The 13,962-nt window shown below is 37.6% G+C and overlaps 1 protein-coding gene across 3 annotated transcripts in view; it reads right to left on the bottom strand.

Annotated features, from left to right (window-relative positions):
- The window catches only part of DISC1 (DISC1 scaffold protein), a 201,885-nt gene that overhangs the window by 133,454 nt on the left and 54,469 nt on the right, over window positions 1-13,962 (bottom strand). For all 3 annotated transcript variants that reach the window (XR_011337009.1, XM_069852290.1, XM_069852289.1), the window contains exons 4-6: window positions 11,302-11,452; window positions 8,184-8,313; window positions 4,037-4,272 (exon numbers count right to left, since the gene is read on the bottom strand). Coding sequence is in view for 2 of the 3 variants with exons in the window: in XM_069852290.1 (XP_069708391.1) it covers window positions 4,037-4,272; window positions 8,184-8,313; window positions 11,302-11,452 (517 nt within the window). In the remaining variant the exon portion in view is untranslated. The remainder of the gene's footprint in view (window positions 1-4,036; window positions 4,273-8,183; window positions 8,314-11,301; window positions 11,453-13,962) is intronic.

Below are 13,962 nucleotides of genomic sequence, written 5' to 3'. Positions count from 1 at the left end.
ATGGTCACAACCTCAATGAGAATCCCTGTCAAAGCACAAGCTGACATACTTGTTTGCATGTTAACTGGCCATGTTTTAACCTGTGCTTCCAAGAGCCTGCAAGAAAGGGCCCCATGCAACACATCCAGCATTTTTCAATTTGTCAAACTCAAAGCATACTATAGGTACTGACAAAGGCTTTTTGTTTTCAAGAACTCCACCACAAACCAAAGATGAACAAGACAAACCACGGCATTATTAATCTTCCTGAAAGTAACAAAGTTTGACAAGAAAAATAAGCTTGGAAACAGATGCTCAGCCCAATGTTACATTGGCTTGTTCTCTCGCTTCTGCACTCTTCTACCTAGACGATTATTCTTCATTTACCACACTCTATCAAATTCCCTCAAGTTTACTTAAATAAGTTGCTATTTAATAGCATTTAGATCAGGGAAACCAAAATAATTCATATTGTTTTAAGAGATGCCTCACATCAGCTTTGTGTTATTCCTATGTTGAATACAATTCATGTACTTAAATAATTATGCAAAAGTACATTATAGCAGTACTCTACTGACTAACATAATGTAATCAGAGTAAATACATAGTATCTTGCAACCCAATATCCAGGAGCTGTTAATTTACAGCCCATCAGTACTGAACAACCTTCTAGGTATGCACATATACTAAACATTCAAGCTTGAGTAATACTTTTATTATTCAAGCCTGGCCCTAATGCTAGAGGACTTAACTTTTTTCTCTGCAATGATTCTTAAAGTGTACATTTCCAGAAAAATCCCTTTCACGTTAAATATCCCAAGTCTTTGGAATTTAAAACTAATATGCTGAACTGGCTTCATCAAGTACTTCAACCTGTTACCTATTATGCAATTGCCTGTCAGAAGTACTGATTTAGCATAAGCCACTGCAATTTACAACACAAGAAATTCTGGCTAGATATGAGAAGAAGAGTTCACAGCGAAGGTGGTGAAATGCAGGACGCCTAGTAAGGCTGCAAAATCTCTGTCCTTGGAGACAGACAAACCTCAAACAGATGGGGCCCTGAGCAACCCGATCCCACTTGGAAATTGTGATCCTGCTTTGAGCAGGGGTTTGACAAAACGACCTCCTAAATTATTCTGTAATTGTATGACAATGTAGGGGATGCCCATAGGCACACAGGAAGTATATCCACACCAGATGTCTTGATATCTGCTTGCTGCTTTTTCATCTTGCAGAAAGACATAACAGAACACAACCCAACTGGATGCAGACATGAAATCACTGTAATTGAGGTATGATGGACTGCACAGCTTTAAAAGACATCCATAACTAAGTTTAACACTGAGCCTAACTCTCATTGCTAACTAACCACAACCAATGTCAAAGCATATTCTTCTCCTCAGCCCTTCTGGATACATAGTATGCTCCAAAAGCAAGAAGTGGCAAAGATCCCATGCTGGAGATGGGCTTACTGACCATCACGCAAAAGCAGCTCTTTGTTCAGCCACCTAAATCAGCAAGTTGTTTGGGGGAAGAGATTTGAGAATCAAAGGCAAGGAAGGGGCCACATGATAAAGTCAAGCAGTTGTGTCACATCACTAGACTGAAGATTTCAGTCTATACTCCCAAAGCAGCTTGTGCTTTCAATAGAGTAACACATATAGCACATAAAACACCTGGGCTGATTGTGAATGGGATCTCCCAGTCCAGGAAGTCACATTGTGTAGAGAAAACACCTAACAAGGTGTTTTTTCATTCAGAGAGAGGTGCCATCTCCTTCAAAGAGAGGAGAAGCTGCTGAAGGGGCAATGAGTGGTATCTTGCTACTTTGAAAGGCTACATCAGCCAGGTTGTGACATATTCTGAACATTCCATTTTGCTTTGAAGTTGGGAAGAAGAAAAACAAAAATGAAATCTAGCATTTCACTGACAGTCACTTGCCAGCTCCCTCAATAACTATGATCACCAGGTCTCTCTTTCATCTCAGCTGAGTGCTGTAACCATTAATCCCTTCCAGAGTTAGATGTTCTCTGCCCTGTTAGCTTTCTGAAACTTTGCCAGATTTCTGCTTTTGCATTCCGGGGTACATTAAGGCATAGCTTATTAACTGTGATGAAGCATGCTCCCTGCCAGGATACTGAAATCATTGGCTGGTAAGAGCTTGCTCTGAGGCTGTAAATTCAGATGCACACAGGCTGCAGAGGACCTAAAGGACAATACTCCAGACCTCATCTAAAGTTGCCCAGAGAAGCTGTGGCTGCCCCATGCCTGGAGGTGTTCAAGGCCAGGCTGGATGGGGCCTTGGGCAGCCTGATCTAGCGGGAGGTGTCCCTGCCCATTGCAGAGGGGCTGGAATTAGATGATCTTTAAGGACTTTTCCAAGCCAAACTATTCTATGATTCTAAATTGAGAGCTTCCGCATTCTAAACCAAGGACTCTAGCTTCCACGTCACCACACAACAGGGGAACATCTACATCATTGCCATTAGTTCTAGTTAGAAAGGGTCTCAGGGTTTGACAAGAGCACATAACTAAAATCTGATACAGGAGATATAAATTGCTCCCAAAGACTATCATAGATACCTGCCCAAGCATGCTTACTCATGTAGCCCAAAACAGTGTTTATCTGTCCCCACTTAGAATCAGTAAAGAGAGCAGAAGCACCTGATCACTGGCCTTGGTGAAACAAAGCTGATCAACTAACAAAACTAAAACAGCAAAGTTTCATTCAAGCTATCTTTTAAAAATTAACAAAGCAAGGAAATTAAACCTAAATCTTGCTTAAAGTTCTTCAAATAATAAGCATCTGCATTCCCTCAAGTGATTGTTACCCACAGTGCCAGTGAGTGAAGAACTTGAGCAAGCTCCTGCTGAATCAGTACTGATTTAACACATCTTTAAATAACTTCCCAAAGATTTAAGTGCAATTGAGATGTTTTGTCAGCAATGTGACAGAGAAGAATCTGAATATTCTTTCATAAGCAAATCCAAAACTAAAACAAAACTCGTTAAAGGATGGGTTCTCAGACACACTACTTGAGACCTTTTATTCCTCAGCCTCAGAAACACAGGTATAATATACTATTAAAACAAACTGAACTTAATTCAAAAAACTATTTCCCATAACCTAATTTAAAATTTTAAACAAACTTCAAAAGAGGGGAATATGTCCTCCAGGAAATGTTCTACTGACTTAAAAAAATGGTATAAATTACCACACATGAGCAGCAATTTCTCATGAATGTTAATATAATCAAGATAAATCCAATAAACATGAAGGGAGAAAAAAAATGCAAGTAATACAGTTATTACTTAGCTGGAAGAAATGCAAGTTAGGATAAACAGGAATTTTATTTTGTCCTACTGATACAGCAGCACTAAGACTTTCCAACTTCCATCACTAATATTCCCACTGACTGCCAGTACAGTTTAGGCCCTTCTATTTCTTTTGTAAATAAAGATCAGGTTATTTCCGAAAGGTTAACAAGAGAAGCTACTCTTGCAGGAATCATACACTGCATATTGAACTAGAGGTGTCCTAAAAGCCTCATGCCATAGCCCTTCCCTTACTACCTAGAATCCAGTGCCTGAGCCTAACACTCATCACATCAGACTTCATTATGATCGGAAGTTCACTGAAGCAATAAGCATCTCTAATACTAATCTGAATGGTGCTTAACACAGACTTTCAGGCTGTGAGAAATGTGTTGTAATTACTGCATTGTCAAGCTGAGAAAAAAAAAAAAAAACCAAACCACCGGTTAACAAGAACTTGCTTAAACTGATGATTGGTATTAATATTTGATAGATATGTACACTTTATGTAGATAGCTTTTTACAATTAAAAAAAATAAATTCAAGACCTTCAAATAACTAGAAAGTCTTCCTTCCTGAAGAAGTATATTAATATTAGCATTTCAACATCTGTTCTTAGAAAATTTTCAAAGCATCTGAATTCAGGATTATTAGCTGGCAAAATCACAGCTTAATTCAACAGGACATCGGGAAGATACAAGACTCTACATCACTGACAACATACTGAAAAAACAAATACCTCTGTACTGTCCCTGGAAGATCCAGACTGAATGGAATTTGATAGGACGATGCTAAAGTGTCATCCACAGCCTTGCTTATTTCCTGTAGCTGTCTCAAAGAAACGCAGCCAAGTAAAGCAGTCAGTTCACAGTCATGTGACTGAATAAGCCTATCTTGTTCTTCAATTTCTCTTCTTAGTTGTTGATCTTTTGCTTCTAATACGGCCAGTCTTGCTTGCAGGTCTTCAATTTCTTTCTGCATAGAACAGAAACCCAAGTTTACTCTGAGCCCTTTTAAAGAAAGCCCTCTGCCCTTCGAAAAATTCAGTACAAGTCTCAGAAGCAGTATGAGTTAAGGTTGCCCAATTAAGCACAACATTAAATGAGAATACATTCTTTTGTTGATGTATAAAAATTCTTACATCTCTTGTATTTAGAAACTCTAGTGCTTCCACAGTCTGAATTTTCCAACCACCATCTAAACAGCAAATCTCAGGTACCTCTTCCAACACCATCAGTCACCTTTCACCTTTAAAATGCGTGAGTATTTTCCAAGTTAAAAACTTCCCCAAAAATCTCAGTTTAACCATGACAACAGAATCTTGCCACATGTTGGCAGCTAAAGGGATCAGTCCTTTGTCTGCTCTCCTCCAGAATATGCCTGCAACAGTTCCTCTAGGCTTCCAACCTAATATCAGGCACAGGATGCAAGTGGCAAATCACTGAGTGGCTGACCAGCCCCTTTGATTAATATTTAAATAAAGGCAAAAAATCCCTTAACTGAAAATGGCCAGAGGTTCAATCCCACTCATCTTCCCAGAGGTTTAAATCCCATGCATTATGAGACCAATATTTCTTGCAAGAGCACATTCTAATTTTTTCTTGAAAGACAGTTTGCACCAAAGGAAGTAGCACTTGACAAAGGAGACTGGTGTGCCGAGTTAATAAAGTTATTTAATATACAGTCCTTGACTCATTTGTACTAGAATTTGAAGAGTTAAAAAAAAAACCAAACAACCAAAACCAAAAAGGAGAACTATTTGCTGCAAAAGTATGTGGATGTCATACTCAAGAATTTGATTCTATTCCGACATTCTTTTTTTACAGTCTGTGTGAAACTTTACAAGCCACTGAACTATTATCTCAACACACAGTCACAAACTGAATGTTCACCATTTTCCCTACAAGCAACAAGAGAGGTCTCTGAAGTGCTATCTATAGACTCTCAGCAGAAATCAAAGCTCTGACCATGTTCAGTCCAGCTAAAAAGAAAAATAAACAAAACCAAAATCCACTAACCTTTTTTTCAGATAAATAACTACACATTACAAAACCGACACTAGAAACAACCATATTGCTTCTGATGGTAATTCAGCTCCTCATTCTCTTTATTTAAAATGGCATTAAGAATATCTCTCCACCCCAAAGGAATGTTACAGATAAAATTACGTGGTTTTGAATCATTCAGATGCCATGTTGATTAGAGCTTTATAAAGAGTACATTCACAAATTAATAAATCTGCATCCAAAAGAGGGTTTGAGTGGCATACAGTGAAAGGGTTCTGGGGCTGAATCCTAAGTAATGAAGATAAAATGGTATTCTGAATATCTGAACAAGTACTTTACATCTTCAGCGATGTATGAGGCAGGGATCCAGGGAAAAAAATAAAAGGCATGCTTATACAATTAAAGACACTCAAACATACATACAATGCACAGACAACTGACTTTGGCATTTTTTTTCTGTTTGGGTGCTGCACTTTAAAACCTTAACATTCTTCTAATGTTTACAATTTTAGCAAAGTTTAGTTCACTAATGCTTGTTTTGCCAACAAACATTTTCAGGTTTGCTGCACTGCAACGAGCTCCTGGAGTATCACAACAAGAAAACGTCCTTGCATGTTTAGAGATTGAGTGGCTCAAAAATTTCAACTTCTATTAATGCTGCACAATAGATTTATCAATAATCGTTTTTCTCCTTTTTTTTTTGCCTGAGATTTAGCAACAAGAGAATATAATGGCCCACGTTTCAACCCACTGGCATTTGTCAAGGACAGAAAGGTCAGCAGGTCAAAAACATCCATTGTGTCTTTCAGTCTCAAATTAGGCTTTTAGTGAGCACAAAGCACAATTCTGTCTGTGTTACTGGTTTGAGAATACTGCCAAAATCTTAATAGGCCCTACTTAATACAAAGACCTTCATATTCTGTGAAAACATAGTAATTGCAATCACTGCAATAAGCAACATACATGAGAACAGAAAGGGACACAAACAGAATTCAGTTTTCCATACACACTTTTAGTACTGAAATATTTTTTACAGCATAAATAGACACCAGAAGAACACAATCTGCATTCACAGAGAGAAAGCTGTTCTGCTTGGGAATAGTTCACAGGCATTCTTGGGAGCATGGAAATTTTAGTCAGTTAATGAATTCTCTTGCGTTCTTTTCCAAAAAAGCAAGGAAGCTTTTAACATGCTTTTGGTCAGCCTCCAGGGACAAATAAAAAGGACTTAAATTCTCAGCATGGATCTGCAGATGATATTTGGCCCTCTAAACTTAAGCTGATTTAGTTTGTGGATTTAATTTTAAACTGAGATTTCTAACACAACAGCTAATCGCTACTGATTGTAAACATCCAGCTTCACATATGGCCTGGTGGCCTCCATGAAGTACAGACTGTAGTAAACATTAACATATAAATTTCAGATACTCAAGTCCCAGGGCTCTCAAGTCCCTGAAGACAAATGAAGAATCAGGAGGAGAGAGGGTAGAAGGAAAAGGAGATAATGTAGGGCAAAGTTAAATAATAATAATCATTGATTGTGTGATTTCACAATCAGATTGTGATTGTGTGATATTTTAGGCAGATTGTGTGATTTTTTTTCAGATTGTGTGATATTTTAGGCAGAAGCAATCCATAAGGGATTATGGGAGCCATCAAACACAAGTCAGCTTTCTCCAAAACCTTGAATCCATGATAATTCTGATCAAATGTACATAAGTAGTACATCTGTACAAAGATGTAGCTAATTTCTCCCTAGTCTTACCACATAAGAATAAAGAATCACCTGAACTATAAAAACATTAGCTGATGGGAAGTCTTAATCACAGCAGTTTTCAGTTCAGTAGCTTGAGGTGGCTGGCTGGACGTCTAGATGACCAAAACCAGTTTTCTGGACATCGATAACATTGAACTACACTACGTCTTCTCCTCTCATATCTTGATGAAATAAATCCAAACAATACAAAAAAGTATGACTAGGATAGAAAAGACACTTCTTCATCTAAGTAAGGATTTTTTCAGTGGCCATCTAAGATGCTTTTATCCATTTCTGTAATATATACATTTATTTATGTGTCAAACACACAGATGATTATACTATTGAATTTACCAAAGGAAGAAAAGCATCAAAGTAAAGAGATTTCAAGGCAAGACCACAGAAAAAAAGAAAAGTAGACCAACTAGCTAAGATGTCATATTGCCAAGTGTGACTGCCAGGGTTTAGGAGGAGATGGTACAAAGACTTGCACTAGACAGTAAACTGAGATTTTTCCAAGGACAGTGAAAAGAAAAAGCTAAATTTTGCTTAAAAGGCTTGCAGATTTTAAATTGGACGGAAGCCAACTTAAAAACATTCCATTTGCCAAATTACCACATTGTTACATCAATGCAAAGTTATTGCTGGCAAATGCCAACTACTCCGTGATCATTCCTCCATCCTTATGAAATGCATCAATCATCTTTCAGGAACAAAAGCTGGTAAGTCATGTATTTATAGTAAATTCTAATCAGAAATGGATGAAAGATTGCTTCCCTCAAAACTTCTTGTCTTCAGATAAAAACTTCTGAAGACCAGTGAAATATTAAAATGGTAAATCATAACATAAAGAGGACACTTAAAAAGATAATGAGGAAACTTAAAGCATACACATAAGCCACTGAGCCTTCCAGTTCCACTTCTCTGCAATAAGATTAACACAACTCCTGTGGCTGCCATCTCCCATCATCACTTATATTATCAACTGGACTACAGCCAAGGCTCTAATTGCTGCACAGAAGCAAAGTCACGATTATAATAAATTTATTTAACTCTTTGTGACAGCTTACAAGCTTTTCTCCATATAAGGCTGGTTCTTATATACAACTCTGCAGTCCTGTTACCTGTAACCATTTCTTTTCTTGAAAAAGTTGGTTTCGTTTTGTGGCTGAAAACTGCATCCTCTCCTGGTAAGCGGATCTCAAAAGTTTATGTTCGTTTTCGTGCCAAAGCTGGGTTTCTTCATCTCTAACGCTTTGGAAAAAAAAAAGAAAATACCTAAAAATTAACATTATCTCTCAATAATGATGTCTCAAAGTTTAAATATATCTGAATACTACATGTTACCTTCAGTCATAATACTACATCACCAGAATGATTACATCTTAAACAGAAACAGTTAGAGAACAAGAGATTTTTTTTTTCCTTGGCATACCTTCCTTTATCATCTCAAACATTTACACTGTTTTTGCAACATGCTGAAGAAGGAAACAAGAAAACTTGTATAGCTTCAGGCTTCCCCAGCTTTTTCATATTTCAGAAATTTATCCATCACTGCCTTGAAAGAGACAAAACTAAGGCATGTAATTTCTATCAATACAGAGAAAAATTTCTCTTAGACAGAAGCTGAGAAACTTGCCAAAGTCATTTTTGCAGCTTCTGTCAGCTTTTAGAGACTACATTAGTGATCATCTGGAGTGTTTGCTCCATCATGCCAAATTTTACTTCATTCTTGCACAGCAAGTTCTTCAAAATCACAGTCAGTAGGATTCCTCACAGTGGTCAGTAAAACCCTCAGCTGTAAATCTTTGCATGACCAGACCCCCAAGGTAATCAGTGCTTTACATTAAGTGTCAAGTCTACGAGCAGCATCTCAGAATGCACCTGTAAGCAGTGCAAACCTATTTTGTCTTGCATGTTGCTGCATTAAAGGCATGCACACTTGCAAAGCCAATTGCATTTCTGCGTTCACTTCTGGAGACAAATGCGTGTATTTCCACATAAAGGGTAGAGATGCATTTCAATATCTTGTTTAAAAAAAAAAGGATGCTTTGAAGCATGATTTTCCATTGTAATCTTGCAAAGCAAATGCATCTATACTGCAGAGAAAACGTGCATCGCAAGTCTGGTTTAAGTATGATTAATCATAGAATTACAATCTCCCTGCACAGCTGCTTAACAAGTGTGTAGAACAATAGGTCCTCATCTCTTCTGCAGGATCATCAGAAGACATGCATGCTTTATTCCCTCTCTCTGTAGGCTGAAGAATGTACTGAAAAAAGCAAAATAAAACCCTGGTGCTAAAATAAACAGCATTAGTACTTAAACAAAACAGGCATAACGACAGGGTAACTGTATTTCTGTAATAACTAAATAACCTGTGTTATGAGGTGCTAGGCCATCACTATTTGCCTTACAGTCATTATAGACAGCCGTAGCTCCAACCAACCACACCTCCCAGCAGCTTTGAAGTCTTTTTTCAGTAAGAGCTGTGTCTTTCCAAAAGCTGTATGAATAGAAATGTCTGAGTGGCTGGTCAAAATTTAGGAAACATTCCAGGAGAAACATAAATTATTCTCAGAATCTCCTTGGAAATCCCATATACAGCTGTCTACTCGGTACTGAGGAAACGGAAAAAATATCTCTCTGGTCTCACTAAACCTGTGTGATTGCATGAACATGGTGTTTTTCCCAAGGTAAGCATAACCAAATCTGGCTCCTACCACTTGCTTCAATTCAAAATGAATATAAAAACCAAAGCCTACAAGCTTTCCTTGAAGAAACAGTATTTTTAGATAGTACTTGGTGGAAAAATGGCTATTAGAACAGAAAAATCTCAAACATCCCTATTGAAGACAAAGGGTGCACTGGCTACATCAACAAGAGTCACACCACAGATAAAGCAGTGTGAAAGCCTGAAAGAATGAAGTGAGAAAAAGAAAGGGTGTCACAACAACAGTCAAGCTCAAAGAAAGGAGGGTGCATAAGACAAAAGTGAAGAGGATATTTATCTGACTCTGAAGAATGGCACTGGTCTGAAACAAGTGCACAGGTAAGAGTTAGATATAATCATTCAAAGAACAGAAAGCTTTCATAAATGTATATTAATCTACATGATACATATTTATGTATATAAAATATATATTAAATATACAGGAAAAACTTAAGCAGACTATATGTTTCGAAGACAGCTACACCACCTCTAAAGCAAAAATCATTGTTACAAATTAATGCAAACGTTTTAATGACAAAACGTAGAACGTATCCTAATCCTTAAGGAATGGTAACACAGTTTTAGGCCCTTTAGTAGAAGGAAAATAGCTTTGAGGGTGTGCAATTTCTTTTAAATCTGCCTTGTTGCTGAATACCATAAATAGAGGCTAAAAATACCCTTAAAAGTTCCAAATTTCACAACAAAATCCTATTACCTCTACTGATTTTATCCATTTTTTTAATATATAAAAAATCACACCCAAATGTGTTGACTAGTGCACTGCAGCCTTCGTACATACAAGCTGCCAACAAACAAAAGGTGGTTCTTTCATTTGTGCTATTGCATTTGAGAATAGCTTCCATCACTTATGAAGAATCCTTTTACTCGTAATAACAGTAACCACTGGCATAGCTAAAGAAAGATCTAGAAGTAGTGACAACTTTTTCTTCCAAAGCTAACTACCTCCCATGGGTCATTCAACACATCACACATTCCCCTAATCTTTCAAGTCGTTATCCCTTCAAGAGATGGCTGAGAATCTATTTTTGTGACTTTGTACAGTGCTAAGCGCTTTACTGCCACCTAACAAATGATGCATAAAAAGAAGCTCCCAAACATCCATGCATATCAAAAAATAATCTGGTTTTTTGCTTTATATTTCAATATCCTTTCATTGCTTGAAAAGAAGCATCAGAATTAACTCCATGGGGAACTGTTACTCAAGCTGCTCTACTGTTGTATGCTCAAACTGCCATGTCAAGGATTCAATCCCATTCCCACTCAACATCAGTGAGAGAAAGCTCCATTTAATTTACCAGTTCATCACGATCATTTTGTTCCAGAGCAATTGTGAAAGAACTGCAGAAAGAAAAAAGGGTGGGGACAGAAGGGGATTTTCATAAACAAACTACATATTGATATGTTAGAAGGTCCTTAATGGTCTTTATTAAAATTATATGTAAATTGTATTCCACATTTTGAGAAAAACAGGGCTGTCATTTTATATAATAAGGAATCAACAAACTTACCGATGATCAGCAGCCCAGCGTAATGCTGCTTGAACTTGGGTAACAAAACTATCCAAAAACCTGCTAATTGAAGGATGCCTTGAAGGAAGCTGAAACTTTAAAGATTTTTTCTCTTTTTCCAGTTCTTCCAGTTTCCGTCTAAATTTATCAGCTAGAAATTAAATTTTTTAAAGTTACTAAACAGTGACAAAAAGACTCCATCTTACCTGAAGAAGAAAAAAAGGTCAGTCAACAAAAAGTAAAACCCACTTCACAGATGGTTCTTCCCCTTTTGATAAAATATATCAGTCTGGTCTGCTCAAGGATGTACTCCTAAGACTATAATGGAAAACGTCAGATAACCAGGACGCTAAGCTACTTTCTTCTATGACAAGAACAAAACTACTAGCTTCCTAACTCTTCATAGTTTAAATCTGGTAAGGATCCAATGAACTGGCTCAAAGATATCATCTGTACTCTTTTCCTAGAGTAACAGCTCTGAATTTAATTCTAGGAAAACTCCTTCTCTTCAGTGCTCCAAATGTAAATGATCTTAGATAGCAGTTACACATTTAAAGTCTGATCTTTAAAAAAAATGCATCGTTATTAGGTGCCCTGCACCTAATAAAACATCAGGTGTTATTAGCCTATGACATTAGGTCACATACTGAAGAATCGCATATGATAATTCAGCAATATATTTCAGCAGAAAATGAACATGCAAACAAAGCAATTATAATTACTTTATTCCAGGCTGTCCCTAATTATCCTTAGTTTATCATCCAACCAAATTATGTATGGTCAACTAAGTAAAAATAACAGTGGCCCTTAAGACAGTGCTTTGACTCTAACATAACTCTAAACTTCTTATAGCAAACGCTTCCCTATATAAAGTATATCATACTTGGTTTTCATTCTCTGTGTAGGAAAGAAAGGAACACAGTTCCAATTACAATTTATTATTGCTGGTACATATGTTCTCTTCTTTGTAAGAGTCAGTATATTGGCAAAATCACACGTGGCAGATAACAAGCCTGGCTGGTCCAAGCCAGAACACCTTTGATGATACATTAGTCAAATCAGACTGTGTTGAGATAGCCCACAAATGGAAAACCTTTACAGTTCAGTACTGCCCACATGACCTCGCTGCCTACAATTTCGCTCGATTACCATTCATTCCTTCCCTTCTAATACTTCCAACACAACATTACTATCAGAATAACATCCATCTGTGTGTATTTTACTGCTTATTTTCTTTCTTCATTCTCAAAGGGGTTTTAAGAAGAGGGGTTATTTATGTTTGCTGGTTTAGTGAAGTGATCCATTTTTACAATAATCTATCACTAGTATTGATTTTCCTTCTGCTTCTGTGCCAATGAAGTGGAATAAAGACACAGAATGTACTAAGACTAGATCTTCTGCCTAGGTCAGCACATCATTCCAGCGTAGTTAAATTCATGTTAATTTTGTTGTTGTTGGGGTGCAAAACATTGTCAGAAGGTTTTAGCTGAAATGATCACCACACAAATCACTGCAGGGTCCAGACCTTGCCTCAAAGTCCACATGTACACATGCAATGGTCTTCCTGCAAAGGAGAAAAACACCTTTCCAGCAGTGAAGCTTAACCTCGTTTGCAGTGCATTTCTTGGGGACCACACCTGAATAGATTCATCCTATCCCTATCACCACTATGAATCTGGAATTTGGGCCCAGGTGATAGTTCCGAGCCCATACTTTGGTCAGAAAAACATTTTAGCATTAGCATTTCACATGCCATTTCAAAGACTGGCATCACAAACATCACTGTTATAAACAGAAAAGTAAGGGTTGGATTGTGACCAATGACCACTGAATTCCAAAACACACAGAAACACCTCCTTTTACTCAAACCATTCACCACTGGGCCTTCCATGTTACCCAAGTGGGAGTTGAGGCAACCCTCCACAAATACTCAGTGATGTTGTCAGTGTTGTTCAACATAATTATGCTCACATTGCATTTGTGTGTCCAATTGTTTCATCATTCTACACATCCTTGCACTAGAAACAGGATATTTTGAGATGAAAACCGATGAGGGGATCCACACGCCAATTCATTCTCTCTCTCATTAATTCTTGGCTGTACCCTACTCTACATATTCCAGTCTACACAGAATTCAATTAGTTTCTATCAACAGACATTTCTAAATAATTTGTTTCACTGGCATTTTACAAGTACTACTGCTGGCAATAGCTGCTCATCATCTCTCAGCACTAAATGATGGTTACCCTTTCAGCATTGCAGTTAGGGGTTATATCTCAAGAGACTCCACCAACACTGAGCCGAACACTGCAGTACTCTGCTTCTAGGCTCCTCTCCTGGAACAGAGACCCTTTGGTTTGACCTGGTTGATATCTTCAGTGCACAGAGAGACCAAGGCATCTCTGCCAGCCATGGAGCAGGGAATCATGCAATTAAGGCTTATCTCAGTCCAGCTTCCAGCACTGTAGCTCAAGGGAGATCTGGATCAAGCAGAAGCAATGGAAATGTTCAAGTCCAGCAAATAGGACACGTGAAAAAGATGGCAATAAGCGGGGTTCCTCAATCCAGGGAAGATAAAAAGAGTAAAGGAAATAATTTCCAGTACTACTACATACCAGGAAGCTGCAAAGAAAGCAGCAATACAATATTTTCCATCTCTCC

This window comes from Phaenicophaeus curvirostris, chromosome 2 (genome assembly GCF_032191515.1).
Source record: "Phaenicophaeus curvirostris isolate KB17595 chromosome 2, BPBGC_Pcur_1.0, whole genome shotgun sequence".
Taxonomy (NCBI): domain Eukaryota; kingdom Metazoa; phylum Chordata; class Aves; order Cuculiformes; family Cuculidae; genus Phaenicophaeus; species Phaenicophaeus curvirostris.
The sequence above is the reverse complement of the archived record's forward strand: the minus strand, read 5'-3'. Positions and strand labels throughout refer to the sequence as shown.